At 42.5% G+C, this 19,913-nt stretch overlaps 1 protein-coding gene across 6 annotated transcripts in view; it reads left to right on the top strand.

Annotated features, from left to right (window-relative positions):
• The first annotated feature begins 7,432 nt into the window (after window positions 1-7,432).
• KCNT2 (potassium sodium-activated channel subfamily T member 2) overlaps window positions 7,433-19,913 on the top strand; it is a 287,270-nt gene continuing 274,789 nt past the window's right edge. For all 6 annotated transcript variants that reach the window (XM_034779504.1, XM_034779503.1, XM_034779501.1 and 3 more), the window contains exon 1: window positions 7,433-7,883. In XM_034779504.1, coding sequence (XP_034635395.1) covers window positions 7,789-7,883 — 95 coding nt within the window. In that variant the 5' untranslated portion in view covers window positions 7,433-7,788. The remainder of the gene's footprint in view (window positions 7,884-19,913) is intronic.

Here is a 19,913-nt window from a genome sequence, read left to right as displayed (position 1 = left end):
ATGTGCCCAAGTCCCATTGACTTTCAGGAGAAATTTAGATGCTTTTGAAAAATTTACTCAGAATGAATTATGTAAAGGGGTACTGTCAGTTTTTTTTTAAATGGACTAATCTAAAAAACAATTTTTTGATTGAATAGTATATTAACAAACTAGGGAAATACAATCTGCAAATACAAAGTGCAAGCTAGTCTCCATACTGGAAGAGAAGGTTCAAGAACTGGAGAAAACGCATTGCATAAGAGAAAATGAAGATTTTCTGGACAGACATCAGGATATGCTTCCGCAGGCACAACATTCAGAAGAATCAGAGCAGGCTGCACAGCGGGGACAGAAAGACAGTGAAGAAAATTGGCAGCATGTGATCTCCAGAAGAAGAAAGAGGAGTATCCATGTACCAGCAATGCAGATGCAAGTGAGCAACCGTTTTCATGTTCTCTCCACAGGTACTAATGCAGAGAGTGGACTAGATGATACATCTGAGGGAAGGGAGCAGAAGGAGACTCTACCAATTGGAAGCCATGAGATGCACTGTCCTAGGGATGGGGGTTCTACGACCGCCACTCTCAAGAGAAGGAGGCGGGTGGTTGTGACTCCTTCATAAGGGGGACTGAGTCATCTATCTGCCATCCTGACCGGGAAAGCTGAGAAGTTTGCTGCTTTCCAGGAGCTAGGATTCAAAATGTGACGTAGAGATTGCTGAGACTCATCAAGCCCTCAGATCACTATCCCTTCCTGCTTCTCCAAGTGGGCACCAATGATACTGCCAAGAATAACCTTGAGTAGATCATTTCAGAATACATGGCTCTGGGAAGAAGGATAAAGGAGTTTTAGACACAAGTGGTGTTCTCATCCATCCTCCCCTTGGAAGGAAAAGGCAGATGGTGTCAGAGGCAAGGCTTTGGATTCTTTGACCCTGGGATGGTGTTCCAAGAAGAAGGATTGCTAGGCAGAGATGGGCTCCACCTAACGAAGAGAGGTAAGAGCATCTTCGCAAGCAGGCTGGCTAACCTAGTGAAGAGGCTTTAAACTGGGTTCACTGGGGGAAAGAGATCAAAGCCCTGAAGTAAGTGGGGAAGTGGGATACCAGGAGGAAGCACAAGCAGGAGAGCTCAAGAGAGGAGGATTCCTGCCTCATACTGAGAAAGCATGACAATCAATGAGTTAGCTTAAGTGCCTATACACAAATGCAAGAAATCTGGGAAACAAGCAGGGAGAACTAGAAGTCCTGGCACAGTCAAGGAATTATGATGTGATTGGAATAACAGAGACTTGGTTGGATAACTCACACGACCGGAGTACTGTCATGGATGGATATAAACTGTTCAGGAAGGACAGGCAGGGCAGAAAAGGTGGGGGAGTTGAATTGTATGTAAGAGAGCAGTATGACTGCTCAGAGCTCCAGTATGAAACTGCAGAAAAAACTGAGAGTCTCTGGATTAAGTTTAGAAGTGTGAGCAACAAGGGAGATGTTGTGGTGGGAATCTGCTATAGACCACCAGACCAGGGAAATGAGGTGGATGAGGCTTTCTTCAGGCAACTAACAGAAGTTACTAGATCACAGGCCCTGGTTATCATGGGGGACTTCAACCACCCCGATATCTGCTGGGAGAGCAATACAGCAGTACACAGACAATCCAGGAAGTTTTTGGAAAGTGTAGGGGACAATTTCCTGGTGCAAGTGCTGGAGGAACCAACTGGGGGAAGAATTAGTAGGGGAAGCAAAAGTGGATGGGAACCTGGAGGCAGTGACCATGAGATGGTTGAGTTCCGGATCCTGACAAAAGGAAGAAAGCAGAGCAGCAGAATATGGACCCTGGACTTCAGAAAAGCAGACTTTGACTTCCTCAGGGAACTGATGGGCAGGATCCACTGGGAGAATAACATGAGGGGAAAAGGAGTCCAGGCTGTATTTTAAAGAATCCTTATTGAGGTTGCAGGAACAAACCATCCCTATGTGTAGAAAGAATAGTAAATATGGCAGGCGACCAGCTTGGCTTAACAGTGAAAAGCTTACAAGAAGTGGAAGCTTGGACAAATGACCAGGGAGGAGTATAAAAATATTGCTCAGGCATGCAGGAGTGAAATCAGGAAGGGCAAATCACAACTGGAGTTGCAACTAGCAAGGGATGTTAAGAGTAACAAGAAGAGTTTTTACAGGTATGTTAGCAACAAGAAGGTGGTCAGGGAAAGTGTGGGCCCCTGACTGAATGGGTAAGGCAACCTAGTGATGGAGGATGTGGAAAAAGCTAATGTACTCAATACTTTTTTTGCCTCTGTCTTCACAAACAAGGTCAGCTCCCAGACTACTGCACTGAGCAGCACAGTATGGGGAGGAGGTGACCAGCCCTCTGTGGAGAAAGAAGTGGTTCAGGACTATTTAGAAAAGCTGGACGAGCACAAGTCCCCTGGGGTCAGATGCACTCTGATGAGGTTCAACAAGGACAAGAGTCCTGCACTTAGGCGGAAGAATCCCATGCACTGCTACAGACTAGGGACCGAGTGGCTAGGCAGCAGTTCTGCAGAAAAGGACCTAGGGGTTACAGTGGATGAAAAGCTGGATATGAGTCAACAGTATGCCCTTGTTGCCAAGAGGGCTAACAGCATTTTGGGCTGTATAAGTAGGAGCATTACCAGCAGATCAAGGGATGTGATCATTCCCCTCTATTCGGCACTGGGGAGGCTTCATCTGGAGTACTGTGTCCAATTTTGGGTCCCACAAGAAGGATGTGGAAAAATTGCAGAGTCCAGCAGAGGGCAACAAAAAATGATTAGGGGGCTGGAGCACATGATTTACGAGGAGAGGCTGAGGTAACTGGGATTATTTAGTCTGCAGAAGAGAAGAATGAGGGGGGATTTGATAGCTGCTTTCAACTACCTGAAAGGGGGTTCCAAAGAAGATGGATCTAGACTGTTCTCAGTGGTAGCAGATGACAGAACAAGGAGTAATGGTCTCAAGTTGCAGTGTGTGTGTGTGGGGGGGGGGGGGTAGGTTGGATATTTGGAACAACTTTTTCACTAGGAAGGTTGTGAAGCACTGGAATGAGTTACCTAGGGAGATTGTGGAATCTCCATCATCGGAGATTTTTAAGAGCAGGTTGGACAAACACCTGTCAGGGATGGTCTAGATAATACTTAGTCCTGCCTTGGGTGCAGGGGACTGGACTAGATGACCTCTCGAGGTCCCTTCCAGTTCTATGATTCTATGATAATTTATGTTAAAAATCCCTCCCTTCAAAAGAATTCTAAAAGGTTTGAGGTTTACACCGTACCTTTTAAGATGATTGCCTTATTTCTGCCTATTGCACTCCTATTCATCAGAAATTATCATTTCTTGGGCATATACTACGTACATGGTTAATTTTAAGCACATGAGTAGCTGTGTTGATATAACAGGACATGTGCCTAAATATTTGCAGGATGAGGCACAAATATATCAGTCACAAATGCTCAAATTAACTACCAGGACAACATGTGAGCAATTAAAAATTGAGCCCAGTGAGGGGAAAAGATAAGAAGAGGCCCAAGTGTGGTCAAATTACTCACTTTAACATCACTGAACAACAAAACAACGGTACCTGTGCAGATATTAGTAAAAAAACAGCAGCACGGTAACTATATTTGATACGGAGACTGTATACAATTTTAGAAGATATTTCTGGGCTTTCGAAAAATGTCACCAGTATTAACTCTCATCTGCTATATAATGAATTAACAAAAACTGCTGTTGGAAACTAGTGAGATTAGGCATGACAGTGCAAGACTGAAAAAGCAGAGTGGACATATATGAAGAGAAGCAGGAGTGCCTGGAAAGAGAACTCACTAAAATTCTTAAAGGGAGAAATTCAATTGGTTTTCATAGAATCATAGGACTGGAAGGCACCTTGAGAGGTCATCTAGTCCAGTCCCCTGCACTCATGGCAGGACTAAGTATTATCTAGACCATTCCTGACAAGTGTTTGTCTAACCTGCTCTTAAAAATCTCCAATGACAGAGATTGCAAAACCTCCCTAGGCAATTTATTCCAGTGCTTAACCACTCTGACAGTTAGGAAGCTTTTCCTAACGTCCAGCCTAAACTGCCCTTGCTGCAATTTAAGCAGATTGTGTCTTGTCTTATCCTCAGAGGTTAAGGAGAACATTTTTTCCCCATCCTCCTTATAACAACTGTAGGGAGCCAGGGTGGCTTCCTTCCGAACCTGAGGGTACAGTGCCTGTCCCTCAGCCTGAGTGGGCGGGGCCAGCCCAAGCTCGCTCCACCCCCCGGAAGGGGAGGGGTGGAACAGGAAGTATAAAGGGCGGGGCCCTTAGCTCAGTTAGAGCAGCACCAGGGAGGGAGGCAGACACAGACCGTGGGCTGCTCCCTTCAGAGCCTGCTGCCACACCAGGGGAGGCCCTGGGCCAGTGGAGACCTCACCTGGAGGACGGACTGGGGCTGCCAGGACTGCCCGCTGCCGAGTACCCAGAGGAACTGGAGGAGTCGGAGGGGGAGCGGGAGCTGCCAGCAGCCGAGTACCCAGAGGAGCTGGAGGGGCCTGAGCCTGAGGGGGAGCCGGAGCTGCCAGCAGCGGACTACCCCGACGCACTCACGGGACCAGAGGGATTCGGGGAAAGCTGTCGGGTAGGAAGTAGCCCAGGGACAGAGCTGCACAGTGGTGAGTCTATGTAGCGGGACGACCCCGCTGACCCAGTGGTGGGACCCTCGTTCTGCCACTGTCAGGGCCCTGGGCTGGAGCGCAGTGGTGTAGGGTGGGCCTGCGCTCCCCTACCCGGCAGAGCCACGCCGGGACCTTTGCCGGCGCTCCCCTGCCTGAGGGGCGCGCTACTGACCTTTGCCGGCGCTCCCCTGCCTGAGGGGCGCGCTACAGACTCTGGCTGGCGGCCGCCCCGCCGCTAATTCCCCGCTGACGGAGGCGTGACCCAGGCCGGCCAGTGACCTCATAGCTCCCCACCGCCCCCTAGCGGGTAGGTGGGCCAACGCCGATTACAACAACCTTTTATGTACTTGAAAACTGTTATGTCCCCTCTCAGTTTTCTCTTCTCCAGACTAAACAAACCAATTTTTTTCAATTTTCCCTCAGAGGTCATGTTTTCTAATCATATTTGTTGCTTTTCTCTGGACTTTCCCCAATTTGTCCACATCTTTCCTGTTATGTGCCACCCAGAACTGGACACAATAATCCAGTTGAGGCCTAATCAGTGCGGAGTAGAGTGGAAGAATTATTTCTCGTGTTTTGCTTACAATACTCCTGCTAATACATCCCAGAATGATATTTGCTTTTTTTGCAACAGCATTACACTGTTGACTCATATTTAGCTTGTGATCCACTATGACCCCCAGATCCCTTTAGCAGTACTCCTTTCCAGGCAGTCATTTCCCATTTTGTATGTGTGCAACTGATTGTTCCTTCCTAAGTGGAGTACTTTGCTTTTGTCCTTATTGAATTTCTTCCTATTTATTTCAGACCATTTCTCCAGTTTGTCCAGATCATTTTGAATTTTAATCCTATCCTCCAAAGCACTTGCAACCCTTTCCAGCTTTGTACCGTCTATTGTTTTCTTTAGAAGTTGCTCCCTGATACACACACATTGGGGCTTCAGCTCCTCATATAATACAGAAAGGGCTGACAGAGTTCATCAGTTTGAAAAAGGAGGAAAAGTGACAAAGCAAGGCCCACTGAGCCTGATTCACCTGGGTTATTTCACTTTAAAGCAGTGTTGCTAACTCTCATGATTTCATCATAAATCTTACAATATTTGTTGTTTTTTTCTTAAAGCCCCAGCTCCTAAAGGCATATGATTAGGTGAGAATGTCAGCTTTCATGGGGTGGGGGGGCATGTTTCTAATCCTGATGGTTATAGAGACAAACCTGGAAACATGAATTTGAATGAACTCTAAATACTAATACTCAGATGCCAAATAAGTTCCTACAAATTATTATTTATTTTCATCTCATGATTTCATAACACTTGTAGTGGCAATATTTCAGTGGAGTTACACAAGTGTAAAACTGGAATGAATAAGACCCATTATTTAAAAACTATTAAAATGTAATGATAAATAAAGATCTTGAATGCTGCAAGAAAGAAAGGAGAATGAGACAATTATCTTAATGCTTCATTTTTTGCTGCTGAAGTGACAAAAAGGGCTGCATTTAGTAGAACAAAGTAGATTCTGAAGGGAATTAAATGTGGTGGACTAATATTACATATGGCATCAGATGTTCAGCGATCTTTCCTATGGCTTCTCCCCGCTCTTCCCTCTCTCTTTGCTGCTGCTACTGTTAGTATTAAACACCCTGTTGCAGAGTTTGGGGAGAGGCATACACCACCAGCAAAATCTAAGAAATGACTACACACATACTGAGAATACAAGATGCAAAGTAAACACAATGACAAAATAGAGAATTGTTTTCTTTGCTCATATGCTGTTACAGTGATCGTAGATGTAGTTTTTAAAAACAACTAGTTAAGCACTGTCAGCTGGAAATGTGATGTTCAAGTTGGTGGTGCCCCTTTAAAGACACAAAAGCCAAACTGGTTCTGTTAAAATAGATAATGTACACTTCCCTTGGATATCCTGCCTCTCCTAGTGCTCAGTGCCACAAGAATACTGTGGGACAGAGTAAGGCATGCAGAATCAAGGGGAGGCAGTTTGTGCCTCCTCCCTTCAGGGACTAACCTGTGCAGTGACCCCTATGAGTATGTCTTCACTACAGATTTACCAGGATTGAGTCACTCGTTTGACTTGGGAGCGTGCAACTACATTGCAAAGGAACAATTCAGTCCCATGCAGTATCTAAGCACCCTGCATCCACACTGACATTAGAGTTATTAGTGGGAGAGAAAGATTTTGAAGTGCACCCCATGGTTCCTAGATCCCCCAGGAACTGTGCTGCTGTCATAAAGCTTTTGCTGGTATTGTGGAAGAAAATGCCTGTCCCTTCTGGGAATTGTGGGTGGACATTTAGGAAACCCCATAGTTCAATTTAACTAGTCCCTTAAGGGAGTTTGTATTGCAGGACACAGGTCCGTCCAGGTGCTTCCTCTCTATCTTCCAGCCTGGCCACACCCAGCTTCTGCTCCTCCCCTGTGCAAGCTTGGGTGTAGAGGTCCCCTGGTATCCTAGGGTATGCCTGGGGTAGGGATGGGCATGGTTACACGAGTCCTGTATATCCATATCTGGTGCAATGCCTCTCTCTGAAGGAGACTTTTGGGCATCCCTGAGACTATACCTGCATCCACAGGGCTCTGCTGCTGCTCCAGCCCTGTGTCTGGGATTGAGAAAATCCCACAGACACATTATGCTAATATATTTAATCCCATTGGTTGGCGATGATAGATTCCCCTCACCTTCTCCGGGCTATGCTAATGAGAATTAATCGCATTGGTTGGCCCGCCAGCGGCAGCTCCAAATATCATTTGCATGGCTGCGTATGGCAGGCATCTCTTTGTTGTCAACCCAGAGCCTGCGAGCTGTGTGTGCATCTAATGCAGCCCTGGTCCCTGCCTGTCCGCCGCACCTGCTTCCTAGAGAAAGGCTGCGAACAGCGGCGGCTGCAAGAAAATAACTTTCGACCCCGGTTCTCCTCGTTCTCCGTTCTGCAAGAGAGGCTGGGACTGGTTCAGATGCTGTGGAGCGTCCCCTTCCCAGCACAGGACTTGAGGCTGCTCTCTGCCTTTGTGTGTTGAACGCCGGCACTGGCTTGGGGCAACCCGTTCGGTTTCCTGCTTCCTTGTCGGATTGTTGCTATCTGAGCCGCGGGGGAGAGGCTTTGGCTGCCAGGGTAGGATGGTGGATCTGGAGAGTGAGGTGCCTCCTCTTCCTCCCAGGTACAGGTTTCGGGATTTGCTGCTGGGAGACCAAGGATGGCAGAACGACGACAGGTGAGTCTGGGGTTCAGCTCTGCTCTGCAAACACGGCAGAGGGAGACAAAAGAGGGGTGGGGGTGGGAAGCAGAGATATGCTAACGACCATCCCTCTTCTTCCATTTTCTACAGGGAAATTCCTAGAAACGTCGGACCTGTTACTATTTACCGAGTTATGTAAATAGCAAATAGCACAGAGAGTCTTAGCCCATGTATAACAAGAAAACATCCACACACACACAGAACCAATGTCTGAGTGCCTTTGTATATATAGAGAGACAGACAGTCATCCAAAAAGGAGAGAAACTATCTTGATTCCTTCAGGGGATAGTCAAGCTGCTTTGTATCTTCCAAACAGTGAAGGAGGCTGACTTGACAGGTTGAAGTGCTCACCCTTAGACCAGGAAAATTGGCAATGGGGTCGGTTTCCCGTTTTGCTTCTCTAGCAGTCAGAACTGCACTGATTTATGAATGCCCAGCGCCCTTGCTAGTAGGCACTGATGCTGCTATATTGCAGCTCTCCACTGAAGATGAAAACACAAGTTGCAGAGTAGTAACTTTTAGTGGCCTAAAGAAAGAAACAGCACTGACATTTATTGTGCACTGCAGTTATATTGTGCTTCTGGATTCCTCCTGGTGTACAACAGATAAGAATTATTGCACACTGTGCCGAGTGAGAGGCAATTAAACATTGCTGTATATCGGTACACTATGTATTTGACTTCTCTAAGTGTATGAGAGTTACAAGACTAAACTCAATGTGACTATCAAATTTTTCCATAAGGTATTTAAATAAAAAAAAAATCTCGTCTAAGTCACAGAAACAGTCACATTCTGCATTTGAAATGTCAGACATTAAAACTTTCCCTGTGAGAGGCTATACTGATCATATACATTCATTACAGAGCTACGTGGGGCTCAGGCACCCACAGTGAGATCTTCAGTCTAGTACTGACATATGGTAACTTAGGGCAGTGGTTCTCAACCGGGGTCCGGGGTCCCCTGGGGGACCATGAGCAGGTTTCAGGGGGCCTGCCAAGGTTTCTGCCCTGGGCCTGAGGGCCAGCATTAGATTTGCTGGGGCCCAGGGCAGAAAGCTGAAGCCCCACGGCAAGGGACTGAAGCCCAGCACCCTGAGTCCCGCCACTCAGGGCTGAAAGTGAAGCCTGAGCAACTTAGCTCTGCGGGGCCCCATGTGGCAGGGGGCCCAGGCCATTGCCCTGCTTGCTACCCCTAACAATGCAGAAAAACAGTTGTGGCAGAAGTGAGCTGTGGAGTTTTTATAGTATGTGGGGGGTGGGAACCCTCCAAGAGAAAAACGTTGAGAACCTCTGACTTAAGGCATATCTACATTGTGACAGGCCAGTCCTTGTTTGGTTTATACATGCAACTATGGTAACACAACAGACCATTCCTCTATGCTAATACATGGATATCATGTAGTCCATGGATTCTCAACCTGAGGGTCAGGACTTGTAGGAAAGTTGTAATCATCTCCCCCACACCACCTTTATTTTTTGCTAGATAAGAAGGTCCGAAACTATTTTTCTTCTGTGGGAACATGGTGTCATATTATGGAAATAGTTGAGAATCACTAAGGTAGCAACAGTGTTTGCTGGTGATAATTCTACATATTTTGCCATCCAACTTACATGGTTTTGTAGGTGCACTTTTTTTCTTCAATCAGGATGGTAGACATAGATCTGAGGACCAATACAGTACTCTCATTTGTATTGCTTAAAGGACAACATGCAGATTTAATTCTAAATCATGAAAAGGGTTGGTGTACGCGTCAAGTAAATCAAATACTGGAAAGTGCTCCCCCCCAAATTAAAGTAATAAAACCTTTTCTTTTTTAAGAAATGCTATTTTTATTATTTAAACTACTGTGCATCATCATCAGCAAGCTCTTCATTATAACATGCTAAATTAATACCTCCAGAGGACATCTATCTATGGGCAAGTCATTTTTCATTGGATAACATCTTTACTGCAGTAGTAAATCATAGCTGCTAATATACCTGTACATGATCCTATCATGCAGGGACTTGTAGTAGCAATGTCAATTTAAAAAAAAAAATCACATGAAAACACTGAAATATTCTTTTTCTATTCTAATACAAAGTATTGATAGTCAAGTGTCCAGTCTTGCTTGCATGTTAGTCAATGGTGAATCCAAATTGACTTCTAGGTAATGGGATCTGGCTCCCCAAAAGATGTAGTGCATGAGATCTTCATTGGCAACTGAACAAACTGCAAGCGTCTGTTGAGCTGTAGAATTTCCTGTTTTAAGTATGAATAATAAAAAGAGAACAATGTAAATATTGCTACTTTGTATCACTCTACAATTGCTATTTATATTTTCTATGATTATTGGTTATTTTTAAACAGACAGCACTTTTACTGTAAACTCATACCCAGGGATTAGTGCAAAGCAAATTGTTACTTTAAATTATTTATCAGTATTGGGTACTAAATTAAAACATGAAAGTGTTAAGATAAAGAATCTTGTTTACTACATTATTAAATCTGACAAAATGTGGATCACACTTCTTTTGCAAAAGTCTAAACCAATTCTGTACTGTTATTACTATGACATTATCACTTATATGAATGATTGATATATGGTTTTGCATAGAGACTCTCATTCTGGGGACATTTTGGGAATATTACAAATACTTTCAGCACTTAATTTCTGGAAATATTTAATGAAGGGAGATTACATAATGTGGTCTCTAGGAATGCTGGTTACTGGTTAGCTGTTATTAGCTATTATTGAGTACTCACAAAACTGATGCTACACTTATATTGCGTACTATTTCTGAATGTCATCTGTTTTATTAGTGTGCTACATAAACATGAATTTGTTTTTGACAGACAATAGTTATATTCTTCTTTTGGGTACAATATTCATTTTTGCTTAAATCCCTCTTTCCTGACATTCTTGTGCACCCGGTTCACCTAAATTCAGAAAGCAGGAGTTAATGTAAAGACCTTTAATATTTATATCTGTAAGTCACCAGGCCTAAAATGTAATTTATGTGTGAGTATCAATCATGATGTATTAATTAGGTTAGTGGTTCTCAAACTATTTACCATTCACACTGCCATCTTTTCAAAGGACATGAGTTCAAGTCCCATCTTATATTCTAAAATCAATATTCATGTATATCAACTATTAATGGAATAGCTGAATTCTAAAATACTTGTCTTGTGTCTGGAAAAAACACATACACCATGAAAATACTTTATATGCTGTTCCTTTTCATAAAGAAGCCAAAAATCTAGGAAGTTGCAACTTAAGTTCTTCCTTTTGGAGAGCTCTGAATGTGATTTGTTGGCACTGGAAAGTGAGAAGATTGTTCATCAGACCAGACCACCTCCCACAGTACCCCAATAACATGCCAGTCCTCTCCAGGCTCCAGAGCCCATTCAGCATTAAGGAAATACCATTCCTCTGCCACAGAGTCATCCAGAACATCCTTCACTTCCCTATCAGATGCCTTTCTGATCCCAGGCTCAATAGGGCTCATGTATGCCCACCCTCCAAATTCCCCTGAAGGTTAAGCCAGATACAGTTCTAATGAAAATGATAGCCCAGCATGGCCCTGACATTTTTGCTACACTGACCTCATGAATCTGAGAACAAAACCTCAGCCAGTAGTATGGGAGAAATTGAGGCCTTCATGGCAGGACCACCTTCTACAGTATTCCAAAATGGCACAGTGACTAAGACCTTACTCAAGGTTTTTACCTAAAATGGTGTCTGACTTTCATCTTAACTAGATGATCCACATACCTGTCTTCTTCCCCAAGTTTCATGCCAAATGGAGAGAGGCTAAACTCTACCCGTTGGATGTTGTCAGGTCTGTTTCTTACTATATACACAGAACAAAGCCATTTAAGAACTCTCCTAGATTGTTCCTTACATTTGCTGACATAAAGAAAGATCAACCTATGTTCACCCAAAGGATGTCAAAATGGATCTCAAACTGTGTTAAAATATGCTTCATGATGGGCCACTTAAACAGACACACATGGACAGATTAAGACCCATTCCACCAGAGCTCAGGCAGTCTCTGCTGATTCCCTGTGAGGTGTCCCAATCTCATTGATTTGTAAAGCAACTACCTGAAGTTCAGTTGACAGCTTCTCCCAGCACTACTGCTTGCTTGAGGGCTCTAAATCCCATGCCCACTTTGGCAGATCTGTCCCGCAGTCATCATTGCAGTAGACTGAGCATCTACCTCCTTGCTGGAGGTCTCCAGATCCAAAAATCAGTTTGTCAGAGCTGTCCTGCAGTCATAATCCCAATAGACGCTGAGCACCACCTCCAGAATACAAATCTGCTTGTGAGTGAGTCACCAGAAGCGGAATACATGTGGACAATCACTCAAAGAACAGCAGTTTTCCTACAGTAACTGTGGTTCTTTCAGATGTGCGTGAACATGTATTCCACAACCTGCCCTCCTTCCCTACGACTGCCAAGTCCTTAGCAATAGACATTCTGTCTTAGCAAAAGAACTAGAGTGAAGGAACTGGAAACTGCCCCTCTTTTATGTCCTTCTCTCTGGGATACTGGAGGGCATGTTGAGCACTGGTATGAACCCAACAGACTGCTATTTCTGGAATTTCTTTGGGGATATTTATTTTTGTTGTCTAGTGTTCTCTAGTTTTCTATATTTTAATAGGTATTATTAAATCATAGATATTTGCTTACTTAAAATCCATAAATTCCTACAAGCCACTCAGTTTCTTGCTTTGCAACTAAAGACAGGCAACTAAAGACCACTGTTCTTTGGTTAGTCAGAAGCTAGGTCAGTCTTGCAACTGACAGAAAAAGTATTCAACATATGGTTCAGCTATTTTCATATTTAAAACTTGTTATTTTCCTTTAGTAATGCTGGCACAGGTCACCAGAAATAGGCTTCAAAATTAAATTGAGATAAATGGGGTTCTTCTTAGAAACATATTCCATCTTTATTCTGTGCATGGAACTACTGTTCCATTTATAACAATTTTCAGAGTGGTAGCCGTGTTAGTCTGAATCAGCAAAAAGAATGAGGAGTTCTTGTGGCACCTTAGAGACTAACGAATGTATTTGGGCATAAGCTTTCGTGGGCTTAAACCCACTTCATTGGAACCATGCAGTGGAAAATACAATAGGAAGATATATATACACAGAGAACATGACAAGATGGGTATTGCCATACCAACTATAATGAGACCAATTAAGGTGGGCTATTATCCGCAGGAGAAAAAAACTTTTGTAGTGGTAATCAGGATGGCCCATTTCACAGGGTAAAATATGACCATGTATCACTGTTTTATTCTGTCCATCAGCAGACTGAAAAAGACAATAATGAATTGGTTTACAGTGACATGCTCCATACTCACATCTGTGCCTAAACGGCACAGTTTAGCCCAAAAGTCTTAGATAAATGCAAAATAATAAATCTCAATGTGATTAAATAGACATCTCAGTCTCATCCTCCTTTCTGCCTAACATACTGTTATCCCTTTTGACCTGAACGGTTAGCCAATATTCAGAACCTTGTAGATTGTTTCCATTAGTAGAGAGAAACTGATGGGACTTCCTACAGCTTTCTGTCCACTTCCGTGGAGTTTCTGCTGCTTCTGTCTCTCTCACACACAGCTCCATCAAACAGTACCCAGCTCCTTTGTTTGCATTCAGCCCCAGTGAAACCCTTCTGCTTAGATAGCTCAGATTCCTGAGTGGACTTGCACATGACCTGCCTTTTGGGTGGTGATTCCTATTGTTTCAGCTATCTTATTCCATAAAGAGCTTAATTGCTTTTTACATTTATCCCACATGAAGTGTAGTTATCACACCCACTAGCTTCAAAGTTTCACTGAATGTACCAGTACATTATCCAATAAAATGTTCCTGCTGTCATAAAGTCTGGTAAACATCAGTTCTTAGTACCTTTAATTAGGTTGAAAAACAACGTGCTTAAGAACTGAAAACATCCAATTTATTGAAGACATAAAGATGCTTAACAACCTGGAGAGATCATTTAACTTGAGTAAAAAAAAGTGTTTATTTTTGCTGCCCTTGTTAGCTCATGGATACAGTGATGAGTCTATTAATGAGAAATGTGTATCTGGAGTTTATATACAGGTCAAAGAATGATCAGAGCAGATAATACTAGATTTTCAAAGAAAGGAATTTTATTACCGGTATTTAAAAAAACAAAAACAAAAAAACCCACACATTATATAGCAATGGATTCCACTGAATTCCCAGTAAAGTCAAAAGGTAAAAATTCAGTTCCATGAGTGCAATAAATGGTAGAATTTGGCTCTAATTCAGCAAAGCACTTACGCATCTGCTTAACTTTAAGCACTTGCTTAAATATGTTTAATTTAAGCATATCCTTTAAAAGGTAAGAATTTATTTCAGTGCTTTGTTGAATAGAAGCCTTAATGCAATGTGCACAGGAATCTGTGAAGAGACATACTGGGCCAAAATGTGTTGTACTATGGAAAGAACCTCCAAACTAGTACACATTAGCATTACAAAAACTCAGCAAGTTTCTCCTGCTCATTCTTGCTAGCAATCCCATATCCCCTGCCTCTCCCCCTCTCCCCACAGTCAAACATGCAGATTATTCCTATATACTGCTCTGAGTTAAATGAAGGTCCAGCCCGGGATCAAGAGAACAAATACAAGCTTGGAATTTCCTTCCTGAGCTGTTCTATGAAGTCTTCATCAATGATGGCTAATGATACAGGCCAAATTTAATTTCCAAGGTCCTAATTACTTTACAAAGAAGATGCCGCTAATTGAAGAAAAATGAGTAGTTCAGTGGAACAACTTTTTCTTAGTTTTTTTTAAGAGCAAAATATATAGATGATTTTTAAACTGTGCATCTTTTACTAGCAGGGTGAAATTTATCCCAGGGCAGGGAGCCCATAAAAGACTATTCATCCCCTTAATCACTTTAGATTTAAGAAATATTTAAAAAATGCATAGGGCCTTTAGTAGGCCTCCATACTGGGATGACTTTCTCCTGCAGTGAACATTTCTGATACTACTGATTAAGACTACGAAGTACACATTATTCTGCAAAATTGCTAACCTAGTACACTGTCTGATGTTTGAGCAAGTCACCATACTGTGTAGCAGTCATTTCAGTTTGCATTGACATTTTACCCTATTGACTTGCCAGATTTAATGTCGGACAATATACAAAGCTGATATGATTTTAGAAGCTCTCAAGATTAGTGTGTTATTTCTATAATGCAGACTAAAAATTATTGACTCCAAACAGATTTGAAATACTATTAATAAACACAACATTTTGGAATTCTTCCATTTGTTATTCAAATAACAAATATTTTGTATTTTCTGTAACACTAGAACAGAAACTGTTATTTCCCAATACCATTTTCCCTCTCTTTTTTGTAAAAACACATTTAACAAGTGTAGGTAGATACCATTAGTGCATTTCACATACTGTTTCTATGTCAGGAAAAACAGTCTGGGTCATTTTTATACAGTGCATATTTTCAGGCCAAAATTGCAGTGCTAAATATCAACAAATGTAAGTACTGGTCTTAGAAAAAGACATTTAAGGGATTAAAGAAAAATCAGGTTTCCCTTCTGATGTGCTTACTACTCAAATAAAAGAAAGAGTTACCACCTATCTGCAAATGAAAGGGATTCTGATCATTTACAACACCTCCGCACATTAGCTGGCCAATTGCACAGCTGGCTGTCATAGTGATTGATGGCTTTTGCTGAGCAATTCTCTTATGTAAATCTCAGAACTCAGAGTGGTAGCTGTGTTAGTCTGTATCAGCAAAAAGAAGGAGGGGTACTTGTGGCACCTTAGAGACTAACACATTTATTTGGGCATAAGCTTTCGTGGGCTAAAACCCACTTCATCGGATGCATGCAGTGGAAAATACAGTAGGAATATATATATACACAGAGAACATGAAAAAATGGGTGTTGCCAAACAGTCTCTATGCAAAAGAATAAATGGACACAAATCAGACGTCAAGAATTATAACATTCAAAAACCAGTCGGAGAACACTTCAACCTCCCTGGACACTCAGTTACAGACCTAAAAGTCGCAATTCTCCAACAAAAAAACTTCAGAAACAGACTCCAAAGAGAAACTGCAGAATTGGAATTAAGTTGCAAACTGGACACCATTAAATTAGGCTTGAATAAAGACTGGGAGTGGATGGGTCATTACACAAAGTAAAAACTATTTCCCCATGCTAATTTTTTCCCCTATTGTTACTCACACCTTCTTGTCAACTGTTTGAAATGGGCCATCCTGATTATCACTACAAAAGTTTTTTTTTCTCCTGCTGATAATAGCCTACCTTAATTGATTAGTCTTGTTATAGTTGGTATGGCAACACCCATTTTTTCATGTTCTATGTGTATATATATCTTCCTACTGTATTTTCCACTGCATGCATCCGATGAAGTGGGTTTTAGCCCATGAAAGCTTATGCCCAAATAAATTTGTTAGTCTCTAACGTGCCCCAAGTACTCCTCATTCTTTTTTCTCAGAACTCACTTTCACAGTCATTTGATCTGCCATAGTGTGAATTATTGAGTGAAGCTCTATTTTGCCATGCACCCTGTGATTGTTGAACTGCAAGGGGGAAGAGGGAAAACCCAGATGTTTCTGAATCAAGTGATCTAAAATACCTGGATTTAGATTCAACTTCATGAAAATTTATGGTTTCCTCAAAAGAAAAGGCATATTAAAGAAACACGTAAGTCAATTTGTCCTCCTAATTTCAGAAAACAATATATTCACTTCTATCCATTCTGTGCTAAAGTATTTAAGGACTTTAAGCACATACTAGATAGCTTTGGATTTGTCACTGCAGGTACAATTTTCAAAAGCAATTAAGTAACCTAGACCCTAAATTTCATTTTCAAAATTGACTTTCAATAAGACTTTGGCTCCTAAATTTGCATTGTTGAAAGTGGGACTACAGTGTTTTTGAAAGTATTACTCTACATCTGTACTTAAGCAGAATTTCCCCTTTGCCATACGGTTACTGTTTTGCAGTGTCCATCCTTGTGCAGCCCTGAAACCTGAGGTGGTTGCATTACAGCGTACTATCTCTCTCTCTCATATCTCACTCATTACCATCACTCCTGCCTGGGTGGGGGAGGAAGGAGTCCTTGGGCTTTGAGAAGGAGTTATACTTAGGGGGCTTGGCCATCTGGGCCAATTAATGTCCAAAGATTTCCAGGGAAATCCTCATGCCTGAGTTCCCCCTGGAATTCCATTACTATTGGTTGCTTATTGTAAATTAATAGAAGTTGGTGCTGAATTTATTTACCCCTATTGATTGCTGGGGACTGATACCATAGAGTCCAGACAACATAGCATTCATGTATTTTGCTTGCCAAACCAGGATAAGCTATACTGGCAAGAACACTTTTTTTTTTTTTGCTGGTATAACTGCAGCTACACTAGGAGGATTTTGCCAGTATAGCTATACCAGCAAAACTTTTCTAGTGTGGACTAGGCCTCAGTGGCGCTGGTCTAGATTTGTGAATTTTGGGGTATCTCCATTCAGTGATGAGGATGACTTAGCCCATTATATATGAAAGGGTTTGATGTCTTTCAGAGTGAAAAGATGCCATATAAAACATTTTATATACAAAAATGTACAAAATAGGTTTATAATTTTTTTATGCATATTACATGACATTTGGAATGCAGAATGCACTATGCTGGTATATGGGGGAATTGTAATTCCCACTCAAACAGTTTCTCAGATGGCTTCTCTTTCTTCCAATGATTATTAATTTATATCAGTGAACTTTGTTTCTGTAATGCAGGGAACCTCTCTTTATCCATACTTTTGGGATGACTCTTTTGGGCTATTCCACAGTCGTGGAACAACTGATAGTGTTTAATCAATGTGTGATATCCTTGCCCCCTTAAACTCTGTAACAAAGGAGTTCACCAACATCCCATGGGTATCAGAAGATACTACATTAGAAGCATCAAAATAAGACTATTATGAGACAGTCCTACCAACCACTTGTCAGACATACATCCAGTTTCTATGTATTGTCCATTAGTAAAGGCTACCTTTTTGTGGATGAATTCTGTGGTATGTAGACTGAATATAAAAGCTTGTGTTGATCCATTAAATGGTTAAAAAGTGATTCCCTAACCATATATACAAACACATGAACAAGTAAAGTCCTACCCAGAGGCCTAAACACCATGGTCTGATAGCTTGAATATTCTTTAAGAAGAGCACAACCTAGGTAACATAAATTCTGTTGTACAGAAGCTTCAATACAGAATGCTTTAAAACAGCCGATAAAGACTTCAGCCTCCCTCATGCAATCATCCACTGATTATGTTTAGCGCATAACTCCTTGGTGGGAAGTTGCGGTAAAATGGAAACAGTCATTAAGAGACAAAAGTACCATTTATATTTATGGAGATACAAAAACAGTGATTTTGTATTATTATTATTTTCCAGTAAATGTTTCCTGAGGGACAAATCCTGCTTCCTCCTCTGGGGATATTTTAAGGGAACTGCTACAGTTTCACAGTGGAGATGGGGGCAGGTGGTAAGGAGTTCATGCATGAGAGCTTGTACCCAATAACCCCTGTACCATGACTCTTTTTGCACCAGTATAGAGAGGTGGTTTAATACATGGCATGGTGGTAGATGAATAATATTGTGAGTAGGGTGAAACCTTGTTGTGGGTTGAGTTAAAACCTCAGTAAAACTGATGTGTGAATGCACCCTTTACTTAAGATAGTTGTAAGAAACACTTAAGGTGCCACACCTAAAACAAGGCCTAATAGGATATATCTAAACTGCAGCTGGGAGTATTTGCTTCCCAGCATGGGTAGACAGACACATGATAGTTCTGCTTCAGCTAACATGCTAAAAATAGCAGTGTAGACAATGCAGCATGGATGGCAGCACAGGCCAGCCACTCAATGGCTCTAAGAGGTCGGGCGGCATGTACTTAGAGTGGCAAGGTGTCTGGTTTTCGACCAGAAAATCCAGTTGAAAATGGGGGGCCTGAGTGTTCGGTCAGATCTGACTGGATACCCGAAGTCCAGTTACTGCAGGGGAGGGAGGCGGGGAGGTGCCGGTCATCACCCGCACCAGCCCCTACTCAGCCAGGGCTGCCTCCTACCTGTGTCAGGCAATTACAGCTCCCAGTACTGGCTCTGCAGGAGAGTCCCTCCCAACCCAGGTAGAGGGGAATGGGGAAGAGGACAAAGCAGCAAGCAATGGGGGGACAGGGGGAGAGGCGGGGCATGCGAGGGGCAAGGGAGGTTCTGGCACTACTGCTGGAGTGCCAGATTTTTAAATATTACAAAGTTGGCAATCCTACAATATACTCTGGCAGTTAGCCCATGCTGCTGCCCATGCCACCACATTCACACTGCTACTTTTAGCACACTAGCTCAAACAGAGTTAGTGTGTGCCTTTCTACCTGATCTGGGAGGCATGCTCCCACTCACCCATATAGCCTACCTAGAAATTAGCACCATGTGCAGAAGGTGTTCCACTGGGTATTGTGACCAGGGGTGTGTCGGTGTGTGAGAGAGACAGAAAGAAGACAAGCTGGGTGCAGAGAATAGCAGAGACAGAGGCAAAAAGCAAGAAAGCCAAGCAGCAGCCTATAAGCTCAGTGTATGACCCTAGTGAGTTTTTGCGTCTGGTGTTGTATAAAGAGGCTTGATGCTATTTTCAAAGAAATTATCCTTTTGTTTTGGTTCCTCCTGCAGTTGGAGATGCAGGAGTTTGTATATTCCTTATAATTAAACAAGATTGCATCAAATGAAAATTCCAGACTCCATAGTCAATTTCTACCCTCAGCTGGAACATCCTCAGGGCCCTAAACTCTGATGAGACACTCGGGTCAAAAAGAGGCAACAATAATAATGCAGATCTACTGGCCAACTCCATAGCATAAGGGAATGGTGCAGCTGACAATCAAGGCAACTGCAGTTTTAGGGCAGCATTAGTGAGCTTGGAGCAGCTGTGCTAGGTGCTCT

The sequence above is a fragment of the Trachemys scripta genome, chromosome 8 (assembly GCF_013100865.1).
Source record: "Trachemys scripta elegans isolate TJP31775 chromosome 8, CAS_Tse_1.0, whole genome shotgun sequence".
Classification (NCBI taxonomy): domain Eukaryota; kingdom Metazoa; phylum Chordata; order Testudines; family Emydidae; genus Trachemys; species Trachemys scripta.
The sequence above is the reverse complement of the archived record's forward strand: the minus strand, read 5'-3'. Positions and strand labels throughout refer to the sequence as shown.